The sequence below is a fragment of the Stegostoma tigrinum genome, chromosome 9 (genome assembly GCF_030684315.1).
Source record: "Stegostoma tigrinum isolate sSteTig4 chromosome 9, sSteTig4.hap1, whole genome shotgun sequence".
NCBI lineage: Eukaryota > Metazoa > Chordata > Chondrichthyes > Orectolobiformes > Stegostomatidae > Stegostoma > Stegostoma tigrinum.
Genome location: NC_081362.1, coordinates 74,107,843 through 74,130,729, shown reverse-complemented (window position 1 = coordinate 74,130,729; position 22,887 = coordinate 74,107,843). Strand labels below are relative to the sequence as shown.

The following is a 22,887-nucleotide window of genomic DNA, read 5'->3' as shown; positions in this document are numbered from 1 at the left end:
CTCTATATCAAAAGGTAAACTCTCTAATCAGATGTATGAATAATGTACAATCAACATGATAATACTTAACTACAATAAGGTAAAGATCATCCAGTATGGATATTGCAGAAAATGCTGGGACCAAGGCAACACTTGCAGATGACTAGGAAGCCCTGAAATTGGGGACCAATTCTGCAAATGTGAAAAACAGAGGGGTACTTGCTGTGCAGCACTTCCCATTTTGCTGAAGACCTGTGACCTCTAATCCAGCAGGCATCCCCTCTCAAATTTCTGCTGTATTCAAAATTACAATTTCTCCAGATATCAGACCACAGAATATATGCAACTTTTCTGCATGCAAATTCGCCCATATTCATATTTAATCCAGTATGCAACATATATCATTTGATTCAAATAATATTTGGTTTGAAAATGCTACTGACTTCAACCTGTATTGCAGCAGGGGGGAAAAACATTCCTGATGATTAAACAAGCTCAGCTTTATAGTCTGTTAAGGATTCAAGATCAGCTGCAATGTGCTTCAGTAATCCTATTGTACGTCACAAAATGGTAATGGCTACCTCTCATAACTGTTAATCTGTGTTCCTAATGAGAGGTGCGTGTGCCAATGCTGGAAGGAGAAGCATTAAAGCTTAGTTACAACTCTCCCTCAAATTATGAGGAAACAGGAACACAACCATTTTCTTTCCTCGCTTTGACAAGATGTCTGTGTACACAGGCTCCAAAGACCAATTCAAGGGATCAACAAATTATTCCAAAATAAAAACTGACAAAATAAAACAGCATTTTTTTTAAAAAAACTGCCCGGCTATAATCATGTGATCAGTCAACTCAACTTCAGTGCAAGAAAACTTCAAAAGACCATAATCCAAGAGCAAATAAATATTCACACGGAAAAACCTACATTAATTAATGACACCTGAAACAGATAAAACAAGTCGTGCCTGACAAACCTGATTATATTCAATGAATTACCAGTACAGTAAAGTACTGAACTTGATGTATATCTGGATTTTCAAACACTTCACAGGGGCAATAACAGAATAGAGAGTAAATAGATAAAAGACAGAAAGGTGAATGTAGTGGGGGGGGAGAGAGAGAGAGAGAGAGAGAGAGAGAGAGAGAGAGAGAGAGAGAGAGAGAGAGAGAGAGAGAGATAATAAAATGTGAGGCTGGATGAACACAGCAGGCCAAGCAGCATCTCAGGAGCACAAAAGCTGACGTTTCGGGCCTAGACCCTTCATCAGAGAGGGGGATGGGGAGAGGGAGCTGGAATAAATAGGGAGGCGGACCGAAGATGGAGAGTAAAGAAGATAGGTGGAGAGAGTATAGGTGGGGAGGTAGGGAGGGGATAGGTCAGTCCAGGGAAGACGGACAGATCAAGGAGGTGGGATGAAGTTAGTAGGTAGCTGGGGGTGCGGCTTGGTGTGGGAGGAAGGGATGGGTGAGAGGAAGAACCGGTTAGGGAGGCAGAGACAGGTTGGACTGGTTTTGGGATGCAGTGGGTGGGGGGGGGGGGGGAGAGCTGGGCTGGTTGTGTGGTGCAGTGGGGGGAGGGGACGAACTAGGCTGGTTTAGGGATGCAGTGGGGGAAGGGGAGATTTTGAAACTGGTGAAGTCCACATTGATACCATATGGCTGCAGGGTTCCCAGGCGGAATATGAGTTGCTGTTCCTGCAACCTTCGGGTGGCATCATCGTGGCAGTGCAGGAGGCCCATGATGGACATGTCATCTAGAGAATGGGAGGGGGAGGGAAATGGTTTGCGACTGGGAGGTGCAGTTGTTTGTTGCGAACTGAGCGGAGGTGTTGTAGCGGAGGTGAATGTAATGGTCAACGGCTGTTATTTAATTGGAGGGAGTTTCACTAAAACACTGCTATATTGGATATATTACTGACCTGAACTTAGATACAGAAGGCACAACTTCAAAATTTAGAAACGTAGTAAACAGCATGAATGATAATAGTATACAGTAGGACAAACTGGCGAAAACAGCAAGGGAAATTTAATGCAGGAGTGTGAAGTGATGCATGAGAAACAACCCGGGGGCGCTCTCTCACTGTCTCTAAAGCACACACAGATGCAAAGTGAGCAAGAAACAGTCATATAATTAGGACAGAATAAAAGTTGAATTTGTTTTCTTTGCAACAGAGACAGATTTAATGTAGGTATTCAAAGTTATTGAAGAGATTTTAGTACAGGAAATCAGAACCTGTTAGAATAGCAGAAGTTTCATTAAGTGAAGGACTGTAAGTTAAGATAATTGGCAAAAAGCAGGGAATAAGGTTTTTTGAAAAATGTAGTTCATCATGATGAACTGGCGTGCACTGTCTGAAAGAGTGGCAGCAGCAAATGCAATGCTGACTTTCAAAAGGGAATTGGATATACACTTAAGGAATGGTGCTGACAGTGCTATGCAAAGGGCATGAATAATTGAAGAGCAATTTCAAATTTTGTACTGGAAATCAAAGTGCTTTCATTACTCAGAATGAAGATTCCAAATAGATTTTTGTATATAAAAAAAACGTGATAATCTCAGGCATATTGTAGACATTAGTAACTGGTGACATCTAATGGCAGGAAGCAATCGATCTCTGCAAAACAGCTGTATTAAATTTGAAAAATTTACAGTCTGATCTTTTGGTGGCCAACTTCCTGTCCAGTCAATCTCGACAGGAGGCAAAGTCCGTGAAAACGACTAGGCTTTTGTGCAACAGCAGCCCAAGTCAAATTTTATTTCAGAGCCTGAGAAACACTTCTGCTACTCCCAGTTTTCACAGAAATGATTTAAAAACTTACCTTCTGCACTCATCTTTGGCTGGACAGCCAAAATGGCATTCAGGATCTACATACTCCTTAGGACCTCAATTTGAATATTTAAAATGCTAAACACCCGACCCAGAAAGACTGTCCAGCTATCCAACGGTTGGTCCTGGTGAATGTAGGGATACCCATATTGGAAACAACACGACCTCAGTCCCCACCACTTCTGGAGGGCTTCTGTCCCATATCTGCTGAGCTGGAGGCTTCAAATCACAATGTGTGTGGATGAAATGTTGTTACAAGTCTAGTATTACGTGAAATGCTGGTGTCTGCAATCTACAATTTATTAAAAGCCAGCTGAGGTTGTCGATTTATTAAGCATTTTCTTCAAGTTTTAAACATAAAGCCAGGTGAGTCTTGCATTTCCAGTCATTTAGTAAATACTGTACGCTAAATTGGACATCTGTGGAAAAAGATGAAAGTCAAATGCATTTATCAGAGTTGAACTAAAACAAAATTGAATTGAAGATTTAGCTACATTCTATCAAAAATGGAGCAGGTTTTATGGGCTTAAATGAGTAGTCAATTCATTTTCAAAGAGTAAAGAATGTGAAATGCTCTGGAAAAAAAGTAAAAAAGTCTAAACTCAAAATTGAGCAATAGAAATATTAAAAATGTTACCAAAGTTATCTGCTCAATGGGAACATTTAAATGAGGCAACTGAAGATGCTTAACACATCATGCAAAATGCATCAACTGAAGATGATTTTAAAAAGTATTACTTTCAAATTCCATCAGTGAAAGTGACCATATCACTGGCAAATTGTAGGAGATAAGTTCTGTGGTCAAAAGTAGTTGATTTTTAAAATAAAGTAGAAACGCACAGAACAATGTGTCCTCAAAAATCTGGAATATACTAATTATTGCTAGCTCCATTTCACACGACTATAAGCATCTCTAAAGAACCTACTCACCTTATAACCTACCTGAATTTTCTTCAGACATGTTTAAACAAGGCTTTGCAGAAAAATTTAAAGTTAGGCAAGATGACTAATTTGAAGAGGAATACTTTCTACGTTTATAAGCTATATGGTGATTTAGGCAATGCAAAACAAATCACACCGTCTAAATTATTACTCCTTATTTTCCTAAACCTTGATGCACTACAAAGGTTCAAAGCAACAATATCCAAGCTCAATATGAAAGACTTTGTAAAGATCACTATACAGACGAGCTGATAGTGAACTTGTCTTGACATTTATTTTTCACTGGTTCAAGACCAGGTTTTCCTGGCCTAGATCCAGTGTTGGTATAATGGCTTTGGTTTACGTGCTGCTACTCTTGTCCAACTTGATTCACCTTATCAGGGCGAGCAGGTTGTCAAGAAGTTTGATGACATGCTCAGTGCAGGCGTTGCGGTAGATCGGAGACCCGCTGGGTGTGAATCCAACCACGAACCCTCCGGCCTTTGCCTCCTCCAGGTCAGTAGGCCAGCGAGCCCGCTTCACAACTCCAAGTATGGTGTAAACACACAAGCTGATCTGTCAAAATAAGGTAAAAAGCAGAGATGAAAGCTCTCGCAACATGTCACTGATCTTTACCAGTAGCACCTGGGGATCAACTACCTCCAGGCAGCTGTGGCAACAAATTGCTGACTGCAGCAGTTAGGAACAGTGGGCTTTGCTCAGGAGTTTTTTTTTGTGGCGGGAAAGGCTGGCAATGTGCATGAATGTGCCAAGAATTTCAAAATGCGATATTACACAGGTGCTACGCAGATTTTCAGTACTCCACGCTAAATGTACTATAAATATGCTATAAGTATCTTTGACTTCGGAATCAAACAGTAAAAATACGATCAAGTCCAGATGCAGTCCAAATCTACTGCTTTTACAAGATATAGAATTGGCACTATAAGATTGCAAGAATAAAATCAGACTTTTCCTATTTTCTCCTGTACATGGCCTGTACATTTTGGTCCAGTAACAGTCTTAAGCTATGCAAGAACATTTTGTGAACAGAGATATTTTTCTGCTCAACACGCCCCTCCCAAAAGGCACACCTGCGGCATCTCCTGCCATTAAAATCTGAAATAAACAACACAACTTAAACTACGCTTCAAGGTCCTTATTTTTATCATACCAAAAATATACCAATTATTCCACAACAAATCCAACATAACAGATTCCATCCACCATAACGGAATGCCACTCCTGACAAATGAAGCTTATTTCCAATTACAAAACAATGTTTTCATTGTCACCAGTACCTCAAGGTTAAGCTACTGAATTGTACAACCCCAACTCCCTGTCCAAATGTCACCATACTGTGATAAATTTGACATAACCTTTCTTGTAATTCAAAAATATATTTCACACAGCTTGTTTATCTCTCGCCCACCTCCCTGTTTTTACAAAAGAAAAACACTTCACGGTACTTCAATATTTGTAACATTTTGTTCAGGACTACTGGTAGAAGTCTTCATCACAGATCGTGAACAGCAGGCCTTGATATGTTCCATGACCATCCCTTAAGAGGATTCCTGTATTACACGGACTCTAAAATTAAGATTGGATACAAGATGATTTTTGATAAATTATCTGAACATTCATAAAATGTAGCAGGACATGTGTTAGTGGTATTGTAACACGAAAACGATTTTCCAGTACAACTGAATTTAAACAGCATGAGCATGATGGCAATAAATTAGCCATCCTCCTGGAATAGTACACAACCAGGTAGATATGTAGTTCCACAGGCATAGTTTAGCCACAAAACATACATACCCGAGATCTGTTGATGCCTGCTGGATCTTCTCTAATGGGATCATCTGGAGTGACATCGGCACCAATGTAGGAAAGAAACATCGCTGGATCTGAAAGCACTCTGAAACACAAAATAATCATTAAGTTTAATGCACTAAAAGAAATGGTCAGCTTCAAAATTTACACTGTTCATCAAATGCCCCATGCTCTTAAAATGCCAAAACCATAGAACTGCAAAGTGGTTAGACTTCCAACTGAAATACCACTAATAAGGCTCAAAATTGTCTTCAGTACCAAAATGTTGCCCTCAGCAATATTTTCTGCAAATCTCAAATCTATTCAAGACTTAGACCCTATTGTTCTAGGCAAACAGGGCATTTCACATCTTTTGCCGTTTCAGACAATCAAAATAAAAGGGGATGCCAGAATTATCATGAGAATCACTATTTTCTAGCTTTGAGAAAATCAAAATTTTCTCTTTTCTGAATACCCCTCTCATTCATTCAAAGGTCCAGATACTTTGACCAACTTAGCCCTTTGTTCCCTCTATAAATTACCATTAACTGAAGCAAAACAATTAAAAAACTCATTTTCTTATTGACTCATTGCTTGCCCCTAAAATCTACATGATTTTAAAAGCAAAATTTCAGCATCACTACCACTATAATTACAGATTGCATAATTCCTATATTTGTGCATGTGGGATGGAGGTGGGTGAAGGGAGCTGATCACTGAAAGAACATCGAGAAGCAAAAATACGATGAACAAATCAGCATGGACTTTAAATTGGAAAATTTTGCTTTGTTTTTCTTGAAAGTTTTTGATTATAAACGGAAGTAGCTGAAAGGATAGACATTGGCAATAGAGCAGACAATTTATCTGAGCCTTCATACCACACAAATAAAAAATTAAGAGAATAGATTGCAGGCTGGAAAGGAGAGCGTGGGGAAAATAAAAGGTTATTAATTCACAGTGGCAGAAAGGTGAGAAGTAGTGTCCCACAATGATCAATCCTTGGCCCACTACAGCTCGTAACACACATCAATGTGAACTTTGGAGACAATAGCAAAATTTCTAAATTTGCAAATGCTGAAGACAACAGCCAGAAATTATTGGAAAACATAAATGAACTTGAAGAATGGCAAATGAGGCTCAACATAGGAAAATACGAAGTATTAAACTCTGATAGGGAGATTTTTTACTTGGAAAGTGCAAGTTTACATAGAGTACAGGATGAAAAGGACCTTGGATCACAAATATATCAATAGATTACCAAAGGCTGCATTATAGATTAGCAAGGTCATATAAAAATTAAACCAAGCACTATACTTCACATCAAGAATCATAGAATTGAACAAGAAGGGAAGGTATGCTAAACTTGTAATTAACCTCCTGGGCCTCCTGCAGTGCCACAATGATGCCACCTGAAGGTTGCAGGAACAGCAACTCATATTCCACTTGGGCACCCTGCAGCCCAATGGTATCAACGTGGACTGCACAAGCTTCAAAATCTCCCCTTCCCCTATTGCGTCCCAAAACCAGCCCAGCTTGTCCCCGCCTCCCTAACCTGTTCTTTCTCTCACCTGTCCCCTCCTCCCACCTCAAGCCCCACCCCCATTTCCTACCTACTAACCTCATCCCGCCCCCTTGACCTGTCTGTCCTCTCTGGACTGACGTATCCCCTCCCTACCTCCCCACCTACACACACCTTTACTGGCTTCATTCCCGCCTCTTTGACCTGTCTGTCTTCTCTCCATCTGTCTTCTCCTCTATCCATTTTCGATATATCCTCCCCCTCTCTCCCTACTTATTTCAGAACCCTCTTCTCCTCCCCCATTTCTGATGAAGGGTCGAGGCCTGAAACATCAGCCTTCCTACTAAGATGCTGCTTGGCCTGCTGTGTTCATCCAGCTCCACACCATGTTATCTCGGATTCTCCAGCATCTGCAGTTTGTATTATCTCTGACTGTAATTAACCTTGCTGGGCCACAGGTTGGCACAGTGGCTCAGTGGTTTGCACTGCTGCCTCCCAATACTAGGGACCCAGGTTCAATTCCATCCTCGGGCAACTGTGCGAACTCCACCCATTCTTGTCATGCCTGCATGGGTTTCCTCCAGGTGCTCAAGTTTCCTCCCACAGTTCAAAGACGTGCAGGTTAGGTGGACTAGCCATGTTCAATTGTCCTTAGTGTCCAGCAATGTGCCAGCTAGGTCCATTAGCCATGGGGAATGTGTGGGACGAAGTGAGATGCTCTTCAGAGAAAGGGTATAGGCTCAGTGGGCCAAATGGGCCTGCTTCCACACTGTAGGGATTCTACGGAAACCACTATTTAGAGTCTAGCAAGCAGTTCTCGCTGCTTTATTACAGAAAGGATGTCGAGCTACTAGTGGAGGTGACGTGGGTAAGATTTACAAGGGCAAAATGCACAGATGTGTGTCAGGAAATTATTGATAAGGTATGCTTCTTCTCTTCAGATAAAAAGAAAATGACAAGGCGACCTAGAGTACTTTACACTGAAGAAAGTTGGTTCAAAAGGCAGCCCATGGGCCAAGATGTGGCCGATCAAAGATTCCAAATACAAGACATGCAAGTGGAAGATGCTGAAAGGAGATGCTCCTCCAATCAGAGACCACATCACTCATGTTTTTTTCCTTACATACTAGCCAGCAAATACAAAGTTTCCAAATGGAAGAGCAGCAAGCTGTGAAGACCAGAGTTGTTTAGCGCAGCCTGAGGTCAACACATCACGGACAGAGAGAGAGATTCTGGTCTGGCAGAAGATATCAAAAGGTGAGATTTGTGGTAAGGATGCAGAAGAAAGAGGTTTCGAGTTGACAGGCAGACATGGAACAAAAGCTCAGAATCCACAGCAAGACAAGGCTCTCAACCTCTTCGTGCAGGTGCTGCCAGAATTAAGGAAACATTTAAAACTGCAGTGGGACACCAAATCAAATATATTTAGTACTACACAGATTTTTGCGGCTCTGATTAGGTAGCATTACAGGACACTAACTGGCGACTTGGTCAGGAGAGTAATCACCGATTCAAACAGTGTGCTCAAAAGTGCCACTTAAGCCTAATTTGAATTGGGGGAAAAAAATGGCCATTCTGATTTCAATATCAAATGTTTGCTGTAAAGTCAATTACAATGCTTGTGATAGCAGACAGTTTTGAAGGGTAAAGCACAACAAATGAACTTAAATCTAGCATTTTTTTAAAAATTCATTCACAGGATGTAGGCATGATGAGTTAGGCCAGCATGTATTGCCTATTGCCAATTGTCAAGAGAGATCACATCACTGCAGGTCTGGATTCACACACAGGTCAGACCAGGTCAGGATGGCAGATTTCCTTCCCTAAAGAAGGTTAGTGAACCAGATGGGTTTTTCCTACAACAATCGACAACAGTTTGACAATCACTATTAGACTCTTTTCAGATTTTTTTGCTCCCCCTCCCCCCGACCCCATTTGAATTCAAATTCCACCATCTGGCAGAATGCCCCAGCTCACCAAACATTAACTAGATCTCTGGATTAATAGTCTAGCAACAATAGTAGAGAGCAGAGAATAACAGCAAAAGAGAGAGAGTGTGAGACAGCCACTCGCCCCACCTCTCATTATCACAAGATCTTTTCTGTCTCTCCCTGGATCTGCTTTCTAATTAAAAAGACAAATTGCCTGCTGCTCAGTACTTTTAAACAGACATTTTTATTAATGAGTCTCTCATTTAATTTACAGCTTTACTTTGGAATTTTTTTTCCCCTGAAGGTCGCTTCTCTGTTTTGTCAAACCTTCTCTTTCCAAAACGTGTTCACAGAGTCCACCAATTGACAGAAATTTGGCCTACAACATCCCAATGCAGACAAGTCAGATCAATGTCGTGGTAGAATGATTACAGGAACAATGCTTCCACATGGGTAAGAGGATGACTGGAGGCCCTTACCATAACACAGATACCAAGAAATCCAGTAAGCAATTCAGGAAAAAAATTAGCTTCTTTACCCAAAGTATGATGAGAACACTGAATTTCTTACCAAAAGTGATAGTTGTAGGGAATAATATAGATGCATTTAAAAAGGAAAGCTAGACAGGATTTAGATGGGAAAAAAAAAGACAGAAGGTTCATGTGCAGACCAGCATAGACTGGTTGTTTGATATGACCTCTTTTGAGCCATACATCCATTGCAGTACGTCTTCTTACATTTTTATCCAAGACCAGTGCTGAGTTGGCCATTCAGCCATGTCTCAAAATTTAATCAAATCATTTAGAACCAAATTTATATAAATTTTGTTTAAAACAGTCATGTTGGCATTTAAAGTCAGGTTTCATTTGTTCTAGATCTCAACTTAAAAATGGTTGTAACTTTGAGTTAATTACATAAAGGCATATTAATTTCAATAATTAATACACTTCAATATGCAGCATAGAAGTTATAAACAGGCACTTCTGTACACCAAACATCACCCACAAAAATATCTGTTCAAAAGCATACCTTTGCATCTCTTCAGACAACCAAAGGTTAGTAACAGGGGCCATGAGTTCCTCTAGGAAGGCCTTCTGTCGCTCATAATCCTTAAACTGATTGCTCAGGAGAACCAGGGATTCCATTAAAGCACACTTCTCCAACTGTGTAAGTTGCCGTTCGTCTTGCTGCAGACGCTTGACATGGGCATAGAACATTTCAAACACCGGCTAAAAATAGAACAACCATTTAAATCAAACTTTTGCACTTTTTAGAAGGATAAATCCTGTGCAAAGAATAAGAATGGTATCACAGTTAAGCAACACTTTGGCTTCCCTTCTAAAAAGCGAGACCGAATTTGTCCAAGTGGCTGTACTTCACCAAGAAGATGATTAGCACATAGTATGCAAATTTCAGTACTCTGCTAACTCAGCCTCCCCTACTGACACCTTTGTTTTATAACAAATTGCATATTCTCAATGCAACTATGGCACCATTATCCATCTGCACAGAAGTGCAACCCTGATGTCACACCATCTCCTTTGTTCTATCCATGTATGCTCTTAACTCAGAAGGCTAAAATGATGAATTTCATTTCCATGGGGAACAAAGGCAAATTGTCTACCTATAGATTATCTGCCAGAATCACAGGTGCCTCTGCCAACAAGAAACAGCCCAGAAACATAAAATGGGAGTAGGCATGCTGCCCATTGAGCCTGCTTTGCGTTCACTGATCATTAATGATCCTCTCTCAGTGCCACACCTCCACCCTCTCCCTATACCTCTGTACACCTTTAGCCACTAGCAATCTCTTTCTTTAACATTGTGTCAATTTGCCTCCACAGTCTCACGTGGTAGACAATTCCATAGGTTCACCACCCTCAGAGTGAAGAAATTTCTTCTCATCTCAATCCAGATTGGCCTTTTCCATATCCCAAGATAGTGAACCTTTGTTTGGGAACCTCCGCCCATGTAGAGGGAAACATCATTTGTATATCCAGTCTGATTAGCCTCATTAGAATTTAGATGTTTCTTGTAGATCACCTCTCAATTCTTCTAAACTTGAGTGAAAGATGAACCAGTCAATTCAATTGCTCCACGTACACCAGCCCAGGAATCAGACTGGTGAACTGTCAATGCACTCACTTTATGGCAAGTACATTTTTTTTGATAAGGAAAACAAAAGTGCACATAGTACTCCACATGTGCTCTCACCAAGGCCGCATAGAGGTGTTCAGACTTCCTCCTGCCCTCAAAGCCTCCGATAATGAAGGTCAATATACCATTTGCCTTACTAGCTGTTTGCTTCACCGGTAGGCTTGCTTTCAATGTCAGATGTACAAGAACACCCAGGTTCCTTTATACATTCGCATTTACTAATCTAATACTTAAACAATGCTTGCCAAAGTGGACAACTTCACACTCACCCACATTGTACTACATCCACCATGCATTTGACCAGGCACTCAATTTGTTTAAATTGCATTGAAGACTCTTGACACACACTTCACCAGTGACCCACCCAGTTTTGTGTTGCCATCAAATTTGTGAACATTAGATTACATCTGAATTGTTGATAATATCTTGTGAATAGCTGTGGCCCTGCACTTATTCCTGCAGTACCATATTTGTCATCACTTGCCACTCTCAAAAAGGACCCATTTAATCCTAATTTCTGATTACTGTCTGCTAATCAAATTGCAGCCCATGCTAAATATCTAAAAATATTTTTTTCCAGCAAAGACTACCAAGGAGCTTTAAAGAAATGATCTAAACTGTTTCATAGAACCTCCACTATGTGGAAGCAAGCCATTCTGCCCATCGAGTTCACAACAACTCTCCAAACAGCTTCCCACCCAGCCCATCCCCAACCCCTGTAACCCTGCACTTCCCCCAGACACTACGGGCAATCCATCTAACCTGCACGTATTTGGACTGTGGGAGAAAACCCATGCAGACATGGGGAGAACGTGCAAACTCCACACAATCGCCCAAGGCTGGAAGTGAACTTGGGTCCCTTGCACTGTGAGACAGCAGTGCTAACCATTGAGCCACCATGACCCCAGGTGAAGTGCAAAAGTAAGCATCAGGCACAGCTGTCATTATAGAACGTAGCAACAAATTTAACAAAATTCAGAAATTTCCTGAACCAGGAAAACAGTCCGAGAACCCTGTGGCCAGAATAGATAGGCTGAAAGACATTAATTCATAATTAATAAGTTATCTATCTTTTCATAAGCTTAGAAAGAGACAAAAATCGCTCAGCCACAAAACAGTCTAGGTTCACAAAGGAAGGCCACTTGGAGGGAGTATGGGAAGAAGCCCAGGGCCATGATAGATGCTGCAAAGAGTAAACATAGTTAGGGGAGGTGGGAAGAGGAAAAAGAAAAGAAACTGACCAACTGAAACGTTTACACCCCAAATATTAAATGTTTCAGTCTGGTCAGCTTGGGACTGGAATTGCTACATAACACTTAGTATATGCTGGTTTAAGATAATACTTCCAAATATCGCCAAGGGAAAAAAAAAAACAAAAAAAAACCTGAGTGAGCACAAAATGAGAACAGTAAGATCTTCCAGCACTTACCATTATCAATTCTGGGTGATCTCTGCACATCTTGAGAATAGACGAACAAGCATGCCTACGAACATTTTTCACTGCTCTTGTTCTTGGAGCCTGTAACCCCAATAGAGACACATTCTAAATACAGACCTGCTATCAATGTTTTGCTATTTTCTTCTTTAATTGAAGCAAGTTTACCTACCTGGCTCTCCTCGACCACTTCGAAAGTTGCAGATGCAAAGAGCTAAAAACAAAATTAGAATAAATTTAGAGCAATTAGGCTGAAATTCACATGATTACTAACTTTTGATTGTCCACCCCAGAGGGTTGTGCACTAACCATACTCAAGGATCGGATAGAAAAATTATGTTAGGGCTACATGAAATATGGGTACAAAAGTAGTAGCAAGGTGGAGGATCACAGTCTGAATGTGGAGCAGACTCAATGAGCCACTGAGCTTCTCTTGTTCCTTTTCCATTGGGTCTTATCACCAGTGTATTAACTGATGTAAATGGGTAAATTACAGGATAACGAGTATCATTAAAAGACACTTGGTACTGCAGAACCAGAGTGCATCTGAGGGGGAGAAAAACTCATTTGAAACTTTTCCTGTTATATTCATCAGGATACGTGCAAGGATACTATTGTAAAATGAAAGCAATTTACACTGTACATGTAGACAGCAGTGACTGGTTGGCAAATATGAGACTCAGATAGGTAGAAGCACTATCATCGAGAATGCACCCCAGTTCAACAGTCACTAACAATCAACTACCAAGCTTTGCTTCAATTTAAATCATACAGATTGACACTCGTCAAGACATGGCTCTGGGGAATAAACCAGAGAATGGTTGTTGAGCCTGTTTGAACTAAATAAGATAAGCAATGTGCATATATATTATTTGTGCACAAAGAATATGGTAGTGCGAACTAATATATGTAGCTATCAACATACGCAAAACCCACACTGCATGCTTGATTAGCTTAAATTTGTATATATTCATTGTCTTATGCTCATCATGATAATTTTTAAATGGGTAAAAATATTGAGGCATATTAGCATGTGGTGTGAAATGCAATATAATTCATGATTCAAAGCTGAAAATAATATTCAAAGCCCCAAGACAAAAATTAATTGTTCAAATACCAAAATCCATGCACCAAATTCAAAACTACCAAAGGCTGGGATCAAAGAACACAATTTTCTTTATCAGAGTGGAAAAGCGGACAAACAGAACATAGAATTGGCCCTTCAGCCCACCATGTCTACACCTATCATGATACCATTCCAAACTAATTCCATCTGCCTGCACTTAATCCAGATCTTTCTATTCCCTGCCTGTTCATGTGTCTGTCTGAATGCTCAAAGTTGCTACTCCATGTACTTCTACCACGTCCACTAGCAGCACATTCCAGGCACCTACCACTGTGTAAAACAAAACATGCTTTGCAATCTCTCGAGCTCCGCCTCACCTTAAACCTCTGCTCCCTAGTATTTTACATTTCCACTATATCCAATCCTCATAATTTTAAATACTTCTTTCAGACTGCCCCTCACTCTCCGACATACTAGCAAAAACAATCCAAGTTTGTCTAACCTCTCCTTACAGCTGATACATTCCAATCCAGGCAACATCAATATAAACCTCTCTTGTATCCTCGTCAAAGCCTCCATATCCTTCCTAGGGTAGGACCAGAACTGCACACAATACTCCAAAATGTGGCCGAACTAAAGCTTTCTTCAGCTGTAACACGTCTTGTCAACTTTTATACTCAATGCCCAATCAATGAAGGCAAACACGATGTAGCCTCCTTTACCACCTTATTCACTCATGTTGTCACTTTCAGACAGCTATGGACTGTAACCCCCAAATCCCTATTTATATCAATGCTCCTAAAAGTTTTGCATTCACTGTATATTTTCCTCCTCCAGTTGACCTCCCAAAATGCATCACCTCACACATTAATCTCCAATTGACATTTCTCCAACCAACTTTCCGACTGATCTTGCTGTATCCTTTAATAACCTTCCTCACTATCCAAAACTCGGCCAATTGTCATGTCTTCATATCAATCAGACCACCATATTTTCATCCAATTTATGCATTATAATAACAGGGATCCCAGCACTGTTCCTTGTAGACTATCAGCAACAAATCTCCTGGAAGAAAAACACCTCTCCACAACTACTCTGTCTTTTTATGATCAAGCCAATTTTGTATCCAATTTATCAACTCACCTGTGTATCCCATGTAAGTTAATCTTCTGGACGAGTCTACCATAAGGGGTCTTGTCAAATGTTTTAGTCAAGTCCATGTAGGCAGAATCTACTGCCCCATCCTCAAACATCTTCATCACTTCCTCAAAGTCATAAATCAAATTTGTAAAACAAGATCTCCGTTGCACAAAGTCATGCGAACTATCCCAAATACCTCCATTCTCTTCCAAATGCAAATAAAGTCTGATTCTAAGAATCTGTTTCAATAATTTCCAAACTACTTCTGAGGGACTCACCAGCCTATAACTTCCTGGATTATCCCTTGGCCCTTCTTAAACATAGCAATAACACTGGCTATACTTCAGTCTTTTAGAACCTCAGGACAACACCACTTCCAGGCCACCACTGCATTTCCATCACCATAGGGCTTACTTAGGTTTTGTAATGTGACAAGACAATCACTGAAAATAACTGTACTTCATAATTCAAGTATTCCCAATCCATTGCACATTTGATGGAATTTTTTTTTTAAGTAGAGCTAGACCTTAAGGGACGACAAGCTGACACCCAACTGCACATCTTAAATGTAGTAAAGTCCAGTTGATCACAGGGAATTCACTCTGGGACAACAGCAAGAGTATGCAATGCATGATACATGCATAAAGTACAAATTTACTCCTTAAAAAGTAAGCATGAGCAACACTGAAGTCGCAAAGGGTGTAAAACGTATATAATAAGTACTAGATAACTAATTGAGAAGCTGGGTGACCCTTCAAGGATCTAGGCCAGAAACGGCAGCTTTTGTGCTCCTGAGATGCTGCTTGGCCTGCTGTGTTCATCCAGCTCCACACTTTGTTATCTCGGATTCTCCAGCATCTGCAGTTTCCTTTATCACTGATAAAGTAAGTACTATACAGATAAGCAAACTCAAAAAGGACAGACATGCAAATTGTGGAATTTTACTGCACTTTTTCTCCTTTGTCCTATGCAAGGTTAATGGGTTACAGTTTACAACAAATCATCTCCAGTAAGACTTAGAACAGCGGATTTGATTAACCTTTACAGGGTCTGCATTTCAGTTGTCAACATTTTTGGAACTATGCCAGCAAATTTGAAGAAATCAGTTTTTCCAAAAGTTCTACAAATTGGCACACAAAAAATAAAATACCTTTTCGAGGACTTGTGGTAAGACAGTGGCATCGTGGAGAAGGAAAGGAGAAAGTGTGGACACAGCTGTTAGGATGCATGATAGAATGAGCGGATCATGGGTTTGATAGCTTAAAACAGCTTTTAGCAGCTCAATTCCATCTGCCACCGGAAGTTGCTGCAAAACAAACAAAAAGTTAGGTATCTAGCTGCCATTTCTCATCTTCACAACAGTCAAACAATATTCAATGGTAACTAAAATTTTAAAGGATATTCTGAAATTCTAATTGGTTCCATTAAGGAACTGGGATGTTTAAAAAGTATTTTAAAATTATTTTAAAAATTATACTTCCCAATTTCTCTCTCCACACAAATAAAAATAGTAAGCATGAATCACAGCCAGATTTAAATGCTTGGTTTTTGAAGATATACAACTCTAATTACAGTAGTGTGCAAAACCAGGACATTTGCTTCATCTCCAAAATATCACCCTAGACTTGTCCATAATACCTCAGCACCACCAAGTTCAGTGAAAGCCAGCAGCCAATGGGTGAGAAAAGGCACAATATCCATCTCTCTGGTCGAAGCAGAGGAGAAAAGGGATGGAAGACAAAGTAAAAACACTGCCACAGCTTTAATTCTGGCTGAACGTTTGAATAAAGCTGCTGCCAAGCATGGCCATAGTCCTGTGACAATGCACCAAATTAAGGTTGGTATTTTGTTCCACACAGCCCTTTCTCAAAAGCAAAAGATAGAAAATGGGAACATAGTGAACCCCCAATATATGGCATTTGCTCAACAGGCAAGGACTAGGCAGGAGGAAAAGGACTAACATTCTAGTTTCTTAATTGCAAACTTAAGTTCCTGTCCTACGATTAGGTTTGAGGACTACCAACAATTGTGATCTTAATGAATCATAAAGTAATGTTTCCTGAAAACACACTTGGAACTGTATGAGCATCAAATGAATTACAAACACATTAAAGTCAATGCAACAAGTCTCACTAGACTGACTCCTGGGATGAGGAGTTGTTCTATGAGGAGAAATCAAGGGGGTTAGGAATATAGAGATTAGGAAATGAAAAACTGTCTCATTAAAAACAACAAAACAATTCTTAGGAGGACTCAAAGTAAATCCTGAGTTTTCAAATGGCTGAAAAAGCAGAACAAGAGGTGCGGCCATTTACTACTTAGACATCCAGAAATTTCTTTACTCAGAGTATTAAACCTTTGGAATTCTCCAGCTTAGAACACTGTGGATGATCAGTCTATGAGTATATAAGGTAATTAATTTTTGGGCATGAAAGAAATCAGAGGGTAGGGTAGGAAAATTGAGTTGACGTACCAACTCAGCTATGATCTTATAAATTGGCAAAGGAGCTATATGGCTTACTTCCATTCTGTATGTCAGAACTGCAATTGGAATGATTATTGCCATTTAACATGGAAGGTTGCCCAGTGGAGTACAGACTCTGATTATTCACGCACCTCAGGCTCCATGGTTCTGAATAGCTGGCTCATCACACTCTCCATAAAGAAGGTCAGTGCATCCCACTGCACAAAAGATGGTGAAAAGATAGAGCACAAACCCTTGCCGGTCTTAGCTGTGGAAGGAAAAAGAACGTCTAAACCACTAGCAGAAGAGAATCATTGAATAGTTTATCTGTCAGATAGAAATGTCTAAAATGATGCATTGAACCATGACCGTATGGAACCACAAGTTTATAAAGCAAATAATGAATTGAGTTCACACAAAATCTAATTTGTATTAAAACAGTCCACCTCCGAGAAATTAGTGCAACCTAACAACAAATTCATTTTATTTACTTTTTTTTTTTAAAAATTAATTCACAGGTTGTGTACACCTCTGGCTGGGCCAGTATTTATTACCCATCCTCGGCGCTGTCAAGAAAATGGTGGCAACTATCTTCTTGAACAGCTACATACCATTTGGTGTAGGGAGAAGTGCGGTGTTATTAGGGAGAGAGTTTTCTAGCTACTGATGAGGGGGCAATGAAGGAGCAAAGATATATTTCAAAGTTTGGATGGGTGAGTAAACTTGCAGGTGGTGGCCTTCCCATTTATTTGCTGCCCTTGCCCTTCTAGATTGTATGGAAGGTGCTGTCGAAGGAACAATACTGAATTTCTACAGTGCATCTTGTAGATGATGCACACTACCACTATTGAGAGTCAATAAATACCTATACTAACACATAATGCGGGGTAAAATTGTACATTGAGTGGCTGCGATTGCCACTGTGTAATATTTCAAAACAAAAAAGAACAGCACAAGGACACAACAATTCTTGATTCTGGGTACAGACAATTGGCACTAGGTGGATTTTCCTCTTCAAGTGCTGTAAAGAGTTCTTGCAATGGGGAGTTTGATGTTTGGACGACTGGCACATAGACTGAAAACTGATACATAAAGGGATTTCTGGGGTTCAGGCTGACAGAGAACCCCAAGTAGACACGGAATCCTGGAAGAGATCTGTCAATATGGGAGGAGTCAGAGCACAAGAAGGAACTGTCTAAAAGCCAAGCTGAGTTTTGTTCACAAAGTATAGTAATTGAGCTGGCGAGTGAAGCAGGCCAAAGTCATAACCAATGACTACTGGCAGATCAGACATCATAGCAGCCCAAAGTTCTACCACAAAAAAGCTAGTAAACGGTAGACAGAGTGAGGAGCTATCCTCAAACATTTAGCAGCTTTGCAACAAGCATACAAGCAACTCAGGGCTAAATCTTAAATGATGCCACCTTTCACTAGCAAGAATCATGAAACTTAAAGAGAAGACAGGTGTCACGCATCGAAGCATTCAACAGTTATATGCACGGTCAGCTGAAAGGAAGATCGATTTTTTTCAACACCAGCTAAGCCACTCAAAAGTAAATCAAGGTCAATGCTGGTGGACATAAAAGATCCAGAGACATTGTTTCCAGAAAGACAGCAGAGAGTTCGTCCAGTGTGTTGGCTGATAAACACACGAATGTAGAGTAGGCCACTTAGACCCTCAAGCACACTCCAAATTTCAAGATGATCACGGCTGAGCCAATTACTTCACTTTCCCACAGCCCTAATAATCTTTCATCCATTTATTTATTAGGAATCTATTTACCTCTATCTCAAATATAGGTATGGGCTCATTACCCTCAGTAAACAAAAATCTTGTCTTAAACACAGTCAACCTCACTCGTAATCAGTGATCGACATTCTCTGAAGACGAAGCATCCTTTCCACTAATATCCTGTCAAGGACCCTCAGGATCTCTAACATATGTTTCAATCAAGCTTTTCTAGATTTCAGCAGGTACAATCCCAGCCTGAACAATCTTTCCTCATAGGCAAATCTTCCCATTCCAGGTATTAGTTTAGTCTTGTGATCTCAGCTGACGGTCATATTGAACAAGCTAGATTCTGGAGTGAAACATATTTTGAAAGATCGCAAGTTTTACTTTTGTAATTTGATTACTGTGGTCAGTTTCTGAACATATTCACATGTTATTAATGCACATTTAACAAAAGAACAAAAATGGATAAGGTAACACTTACTTTTAAGAGGGATGACAAGCAGAAGACGGGAAATATAGGGCTGTTAGCCTGACCTCAGTCATTGGTAAGATTTTAATGTAAATTATATAAGTTGAGATTGTGAAATACTTGGAAGCACAGAGAAAAACATGGCTGAGTCAGCACAGCTTCATCAAGGGGAGTTCATGCCTGACAAATATGTCAGAATTATTTGAGGGGTAACAAGCAAGTTAGTCAAAGGAGAAACACTGAAGGTGACGTATCTGGGTTACCAAAAGGCCTTTGACAAGGCTGCTAAATAAAAAAAGGGTCCACAGTGTTAGGGGAAAGGTACTAACAAGGCAATATGATTGGCTTACTGGCAGAAAACAATATTTAGGGGAAAAGGGGGGCTTATTCAGGTGATCACTTAAGTTCTGCAGGGGGTTAGTGTTGGGACCACAACTATCCACGTTATACATGAACAATCTGGATGAAGGAACTGCAGGCATTGTTGCAATGCTTGCAGATGACACTAGGATCAGTGGATGGGTGGATAGCTTTGAAGAAGTGGGGAGGCTGCAGACGGACTTAGACTAGGAGAGTCGACAAAGAAGTGGCAGATGAAATAAATGCGGTAAAGCCTGAGGTTATACACTTTGGTAGGAACAGTAGAGGTGCAGACTATCTTCTAAAAGGAGAAAGGTGTTGGAAGTCTGAAGCACACAAGGGTCTTGAGAGTCCTAGCTCAGAATTCTCTTAAAATTAACTTCCAGGTTCAGTCAGCAATTAGAAAGCCAAATGCAACATTAGCATTCATTTTGAGAAGGATAGAATACAAGATAAAGGACGTACTACTAGGGCTGTGTATGGTGCTCGTCAGACCACATTTTGAATAACGTGAGCAGTTGTAAGCTCCATATCCAACGAATACGTGCTGACCTTGAAGGGGGTCCAGAGGAAGTTCACAAGAATGATCAAGGATGATGGCCCTGTCCCAAATGGAGCAGTTGATTATTCTGAGTCTGCACTGGATGGAATTTAGACAGATAAGGGGAGATCTGATTGAAACAGAATGCCGATATACACGGGAGAAGCTGTTCCCACTAGGAGAGACTAGTAGCAAAGGGCACAGCTTCAGAATGAAGGGATAACCCCTTAGAACTGAGAAGAGGAGGAATTTTTTCAGCCACAGTGATGAGCTAAATAGCATATTTCTGCTCCTATATATTATCGTCTTACAGTTCCTCTGGTCAGTTTATTTCTTTACTTGCCCCAACATCACTTACTGTGACCTTGGACCACAAATCCTTCATTGCTTACCCACCCCGACACATGCCCTTCAATTTGCTGTTTCCAACAATCTCTCTTTCCATATGTTTGAAACACGTTACACTTATAAATTGGCCCAACTCATTCTCTCTACAGATGCTGCCTGACTCACTAAGCAGCTGCCAGGTTTTTGGCTTTTACTTCAAAAGTGCTTCATTGCAAAGTTCTTTGGGGTTCCCTGAAAGACAATATGGTATCGTAAATTATTTATATTCTGTTGTTAAATGAATAGAAACATAGATAATAGCTTGAAGTACTAATACTGTAGATTTCACGCAGGCTGAACGGGACTTTAATTGCAGACTTATTTGAGAATGACAATGGGAATTTCCACTTCATATCATCTCTCACATGCAAAAACAAGTGTCTACAGACTAATTTTTTTTTGGTAGGATATTGCTGATAAAGCACAATAATTTTTAATCTGTTCACAAGAGATGAACACTGCAAAAAGTACGCAAGCTGTTTGAAGCAGGTGATACCTAAATTTATCCCGGAAATAATTTCAGAACTCTAGGCAGAAATACCCAATCACAGTTAAAAAAGCTTTGCAATTTAAGTGAACCTAAAGCTTCAACTCTTCATTTAGAATTTGGCAAGGTTCAATAACCAATATAATACATAACTCAAACAATGAATTATAATATCTAAGCAATTCTAACCATACCTAATATTTCTTAAACGTCTCAATAACTAAAACAGAAAGGGAATGCTTAACAGCTTACACATTGTAGGGCCAACATCAATGACTGCCGTAAGCTGATACTGCAGGGCCTCGGAAGCCATGTTGAATCCAGTCATTGGTGACAGACGACAAGAGAGTCGAATGGTCTCTCCTTGTTGAGCTCGGAATGCTGCAAAAACAAGAAAGAGTTAACTTGAATGAACAAAAAAACTTGAAAAAAGCTTCAATATGCTACTCAATTAAATATACTGTTCTCTACGTCTAGCTCAATTATCCAATACCAAGAGGGTAAACTGAAAATGCTATGTTTTCTTTTCCTTTATTCATTCACGGGATGAGGGTGTCACTGACCAGGCAGAATTTATTGCCCATCCCTAAATGCCCCAGAGAGCATTTCAGAGTCAGCCACATTGCTGTGGGTCTGGAGTCACATGTAGGCCAGACGAGGTAAGGATGGCATTTTCCTTCCCTAAAGGACAGTGAACCAGATATGTTTTTCCGACAATCGGCAATGAGGTTGTGGTCATTAGATCCTTAATTCCAGGTATTTTATTGAATTCAAATTCCACCATCTGCTGTGGTGTGATTCGAACCCGGGTGCCCAAAACGTTATCGGAGTCTCTGGATCAACAGTCCAGCAACAATACCATAAGGCCATCACCTCCCCAAATGTGTTGTAAATTCTAAAGACAAGCAAAGTTTGAAACAAATACACAAATTGTTGGAGCATTATAAATTAGTCTGTTTAAAGAGCATGTTAAAACCGTAACACTTCCACTCAATTTTTTGCTATGATGCAATACATTAAACAATACACCACACCGAACTTACAGTTGAAAAATGCATTGAAGTCTTCATCATTGTCAAAATCCACCCGAGAATATTCACAACTTGGGCTGTCACTCTTGGAAGGAAATCCAACCTAGTCAACAGAGAAGTACATTACAAAAAAATAAATCTGTACAATTTCTTGAAATGCATTTTCAACCGCATTCAATTTCAAACAAGTCAATGGAGGGAAATGCAGGGAACTTCAAAAAGTCGAAGTTAGTGGATGTCTGGGTTGAAATCTTCGATATCCTGCCCCCGCTACAGCATGTAGACTGCAATGGCAGCTCACCATAACTTTCTCAGAGCAAACTAGGGACAGGCAATAAATGCTGGTCCAGTCAGCACCATTCACATTTCACAAGAAAACAAGAAAAAACTATACAAGTTCAATGCAGAAGGGATGATACAACCACGAAGCTCAAGAGACAACTGGAAATTCAGCACTGGAGTAGACTTTTATTCCTCTCAGCTTAGGATCGGAATTTTATCCTCCTGGTAGGGAAAAACGTGAACACGACTAACGCCAAAAGGAAAGAATTCAACTTGCCTTCGTTTCACTTCAAAAATCTCAGGGCCACAATTATGCTGAAGTTGGCTTCCATAGTCAAAGAAA

At 40.2% G+C, this 22,887-nt stretch overlaps 1 protein-coding gene across 2 annotated transcripts in view; it reads right to left on the bottom strand.

The window, feature by feature from the left end:
- The window catches only part of LOC125454946 (exportin-5), an 85,195-nt gene that overhangs the window by 24,068 nt on the left and 38,240 nt on the right, over positions 1-22,887 (bottom strand). For both annotated transcript variants that reach the window (XM_059648630.1, XM_059648631.1), the window contains exons 12-20: positions 22,275-22,365; positions 21,484-21,612; positions 17,405-17,520; positions 15,939-16,094; positions 12,755-12,796; positions 12,577-12,666; positions 10,020-10,219; positions 5,547-5,646; positions 4,123-4,304 (exon numbers count right to left, since the gene is read on the bottom strand). In XM_059648630.1, the coding sequence (XP_059504613.1) occupies positions 4,123-4,304; positions 5,547-5,646; positions 10,020-10,219; positions 12,577-12,666; positions 12,755-12,796; positions 15,939-16,094; positions 17,405-17,520; positions 21,484-21,612; positions 22,275-22,365 (1,106 nt within the window). The remainder of the gene's footprint in view (positions 1-4,122; positions 4,305-5,546; positions 5,647-10,019; positions 10,220-12,576; positions 12,667-12,754; positions 12,797-15,938; positions 16,095-17,404; positions 17,521-21,483; positions 21,613-22,274; positions 22,366-22,887) is intronic.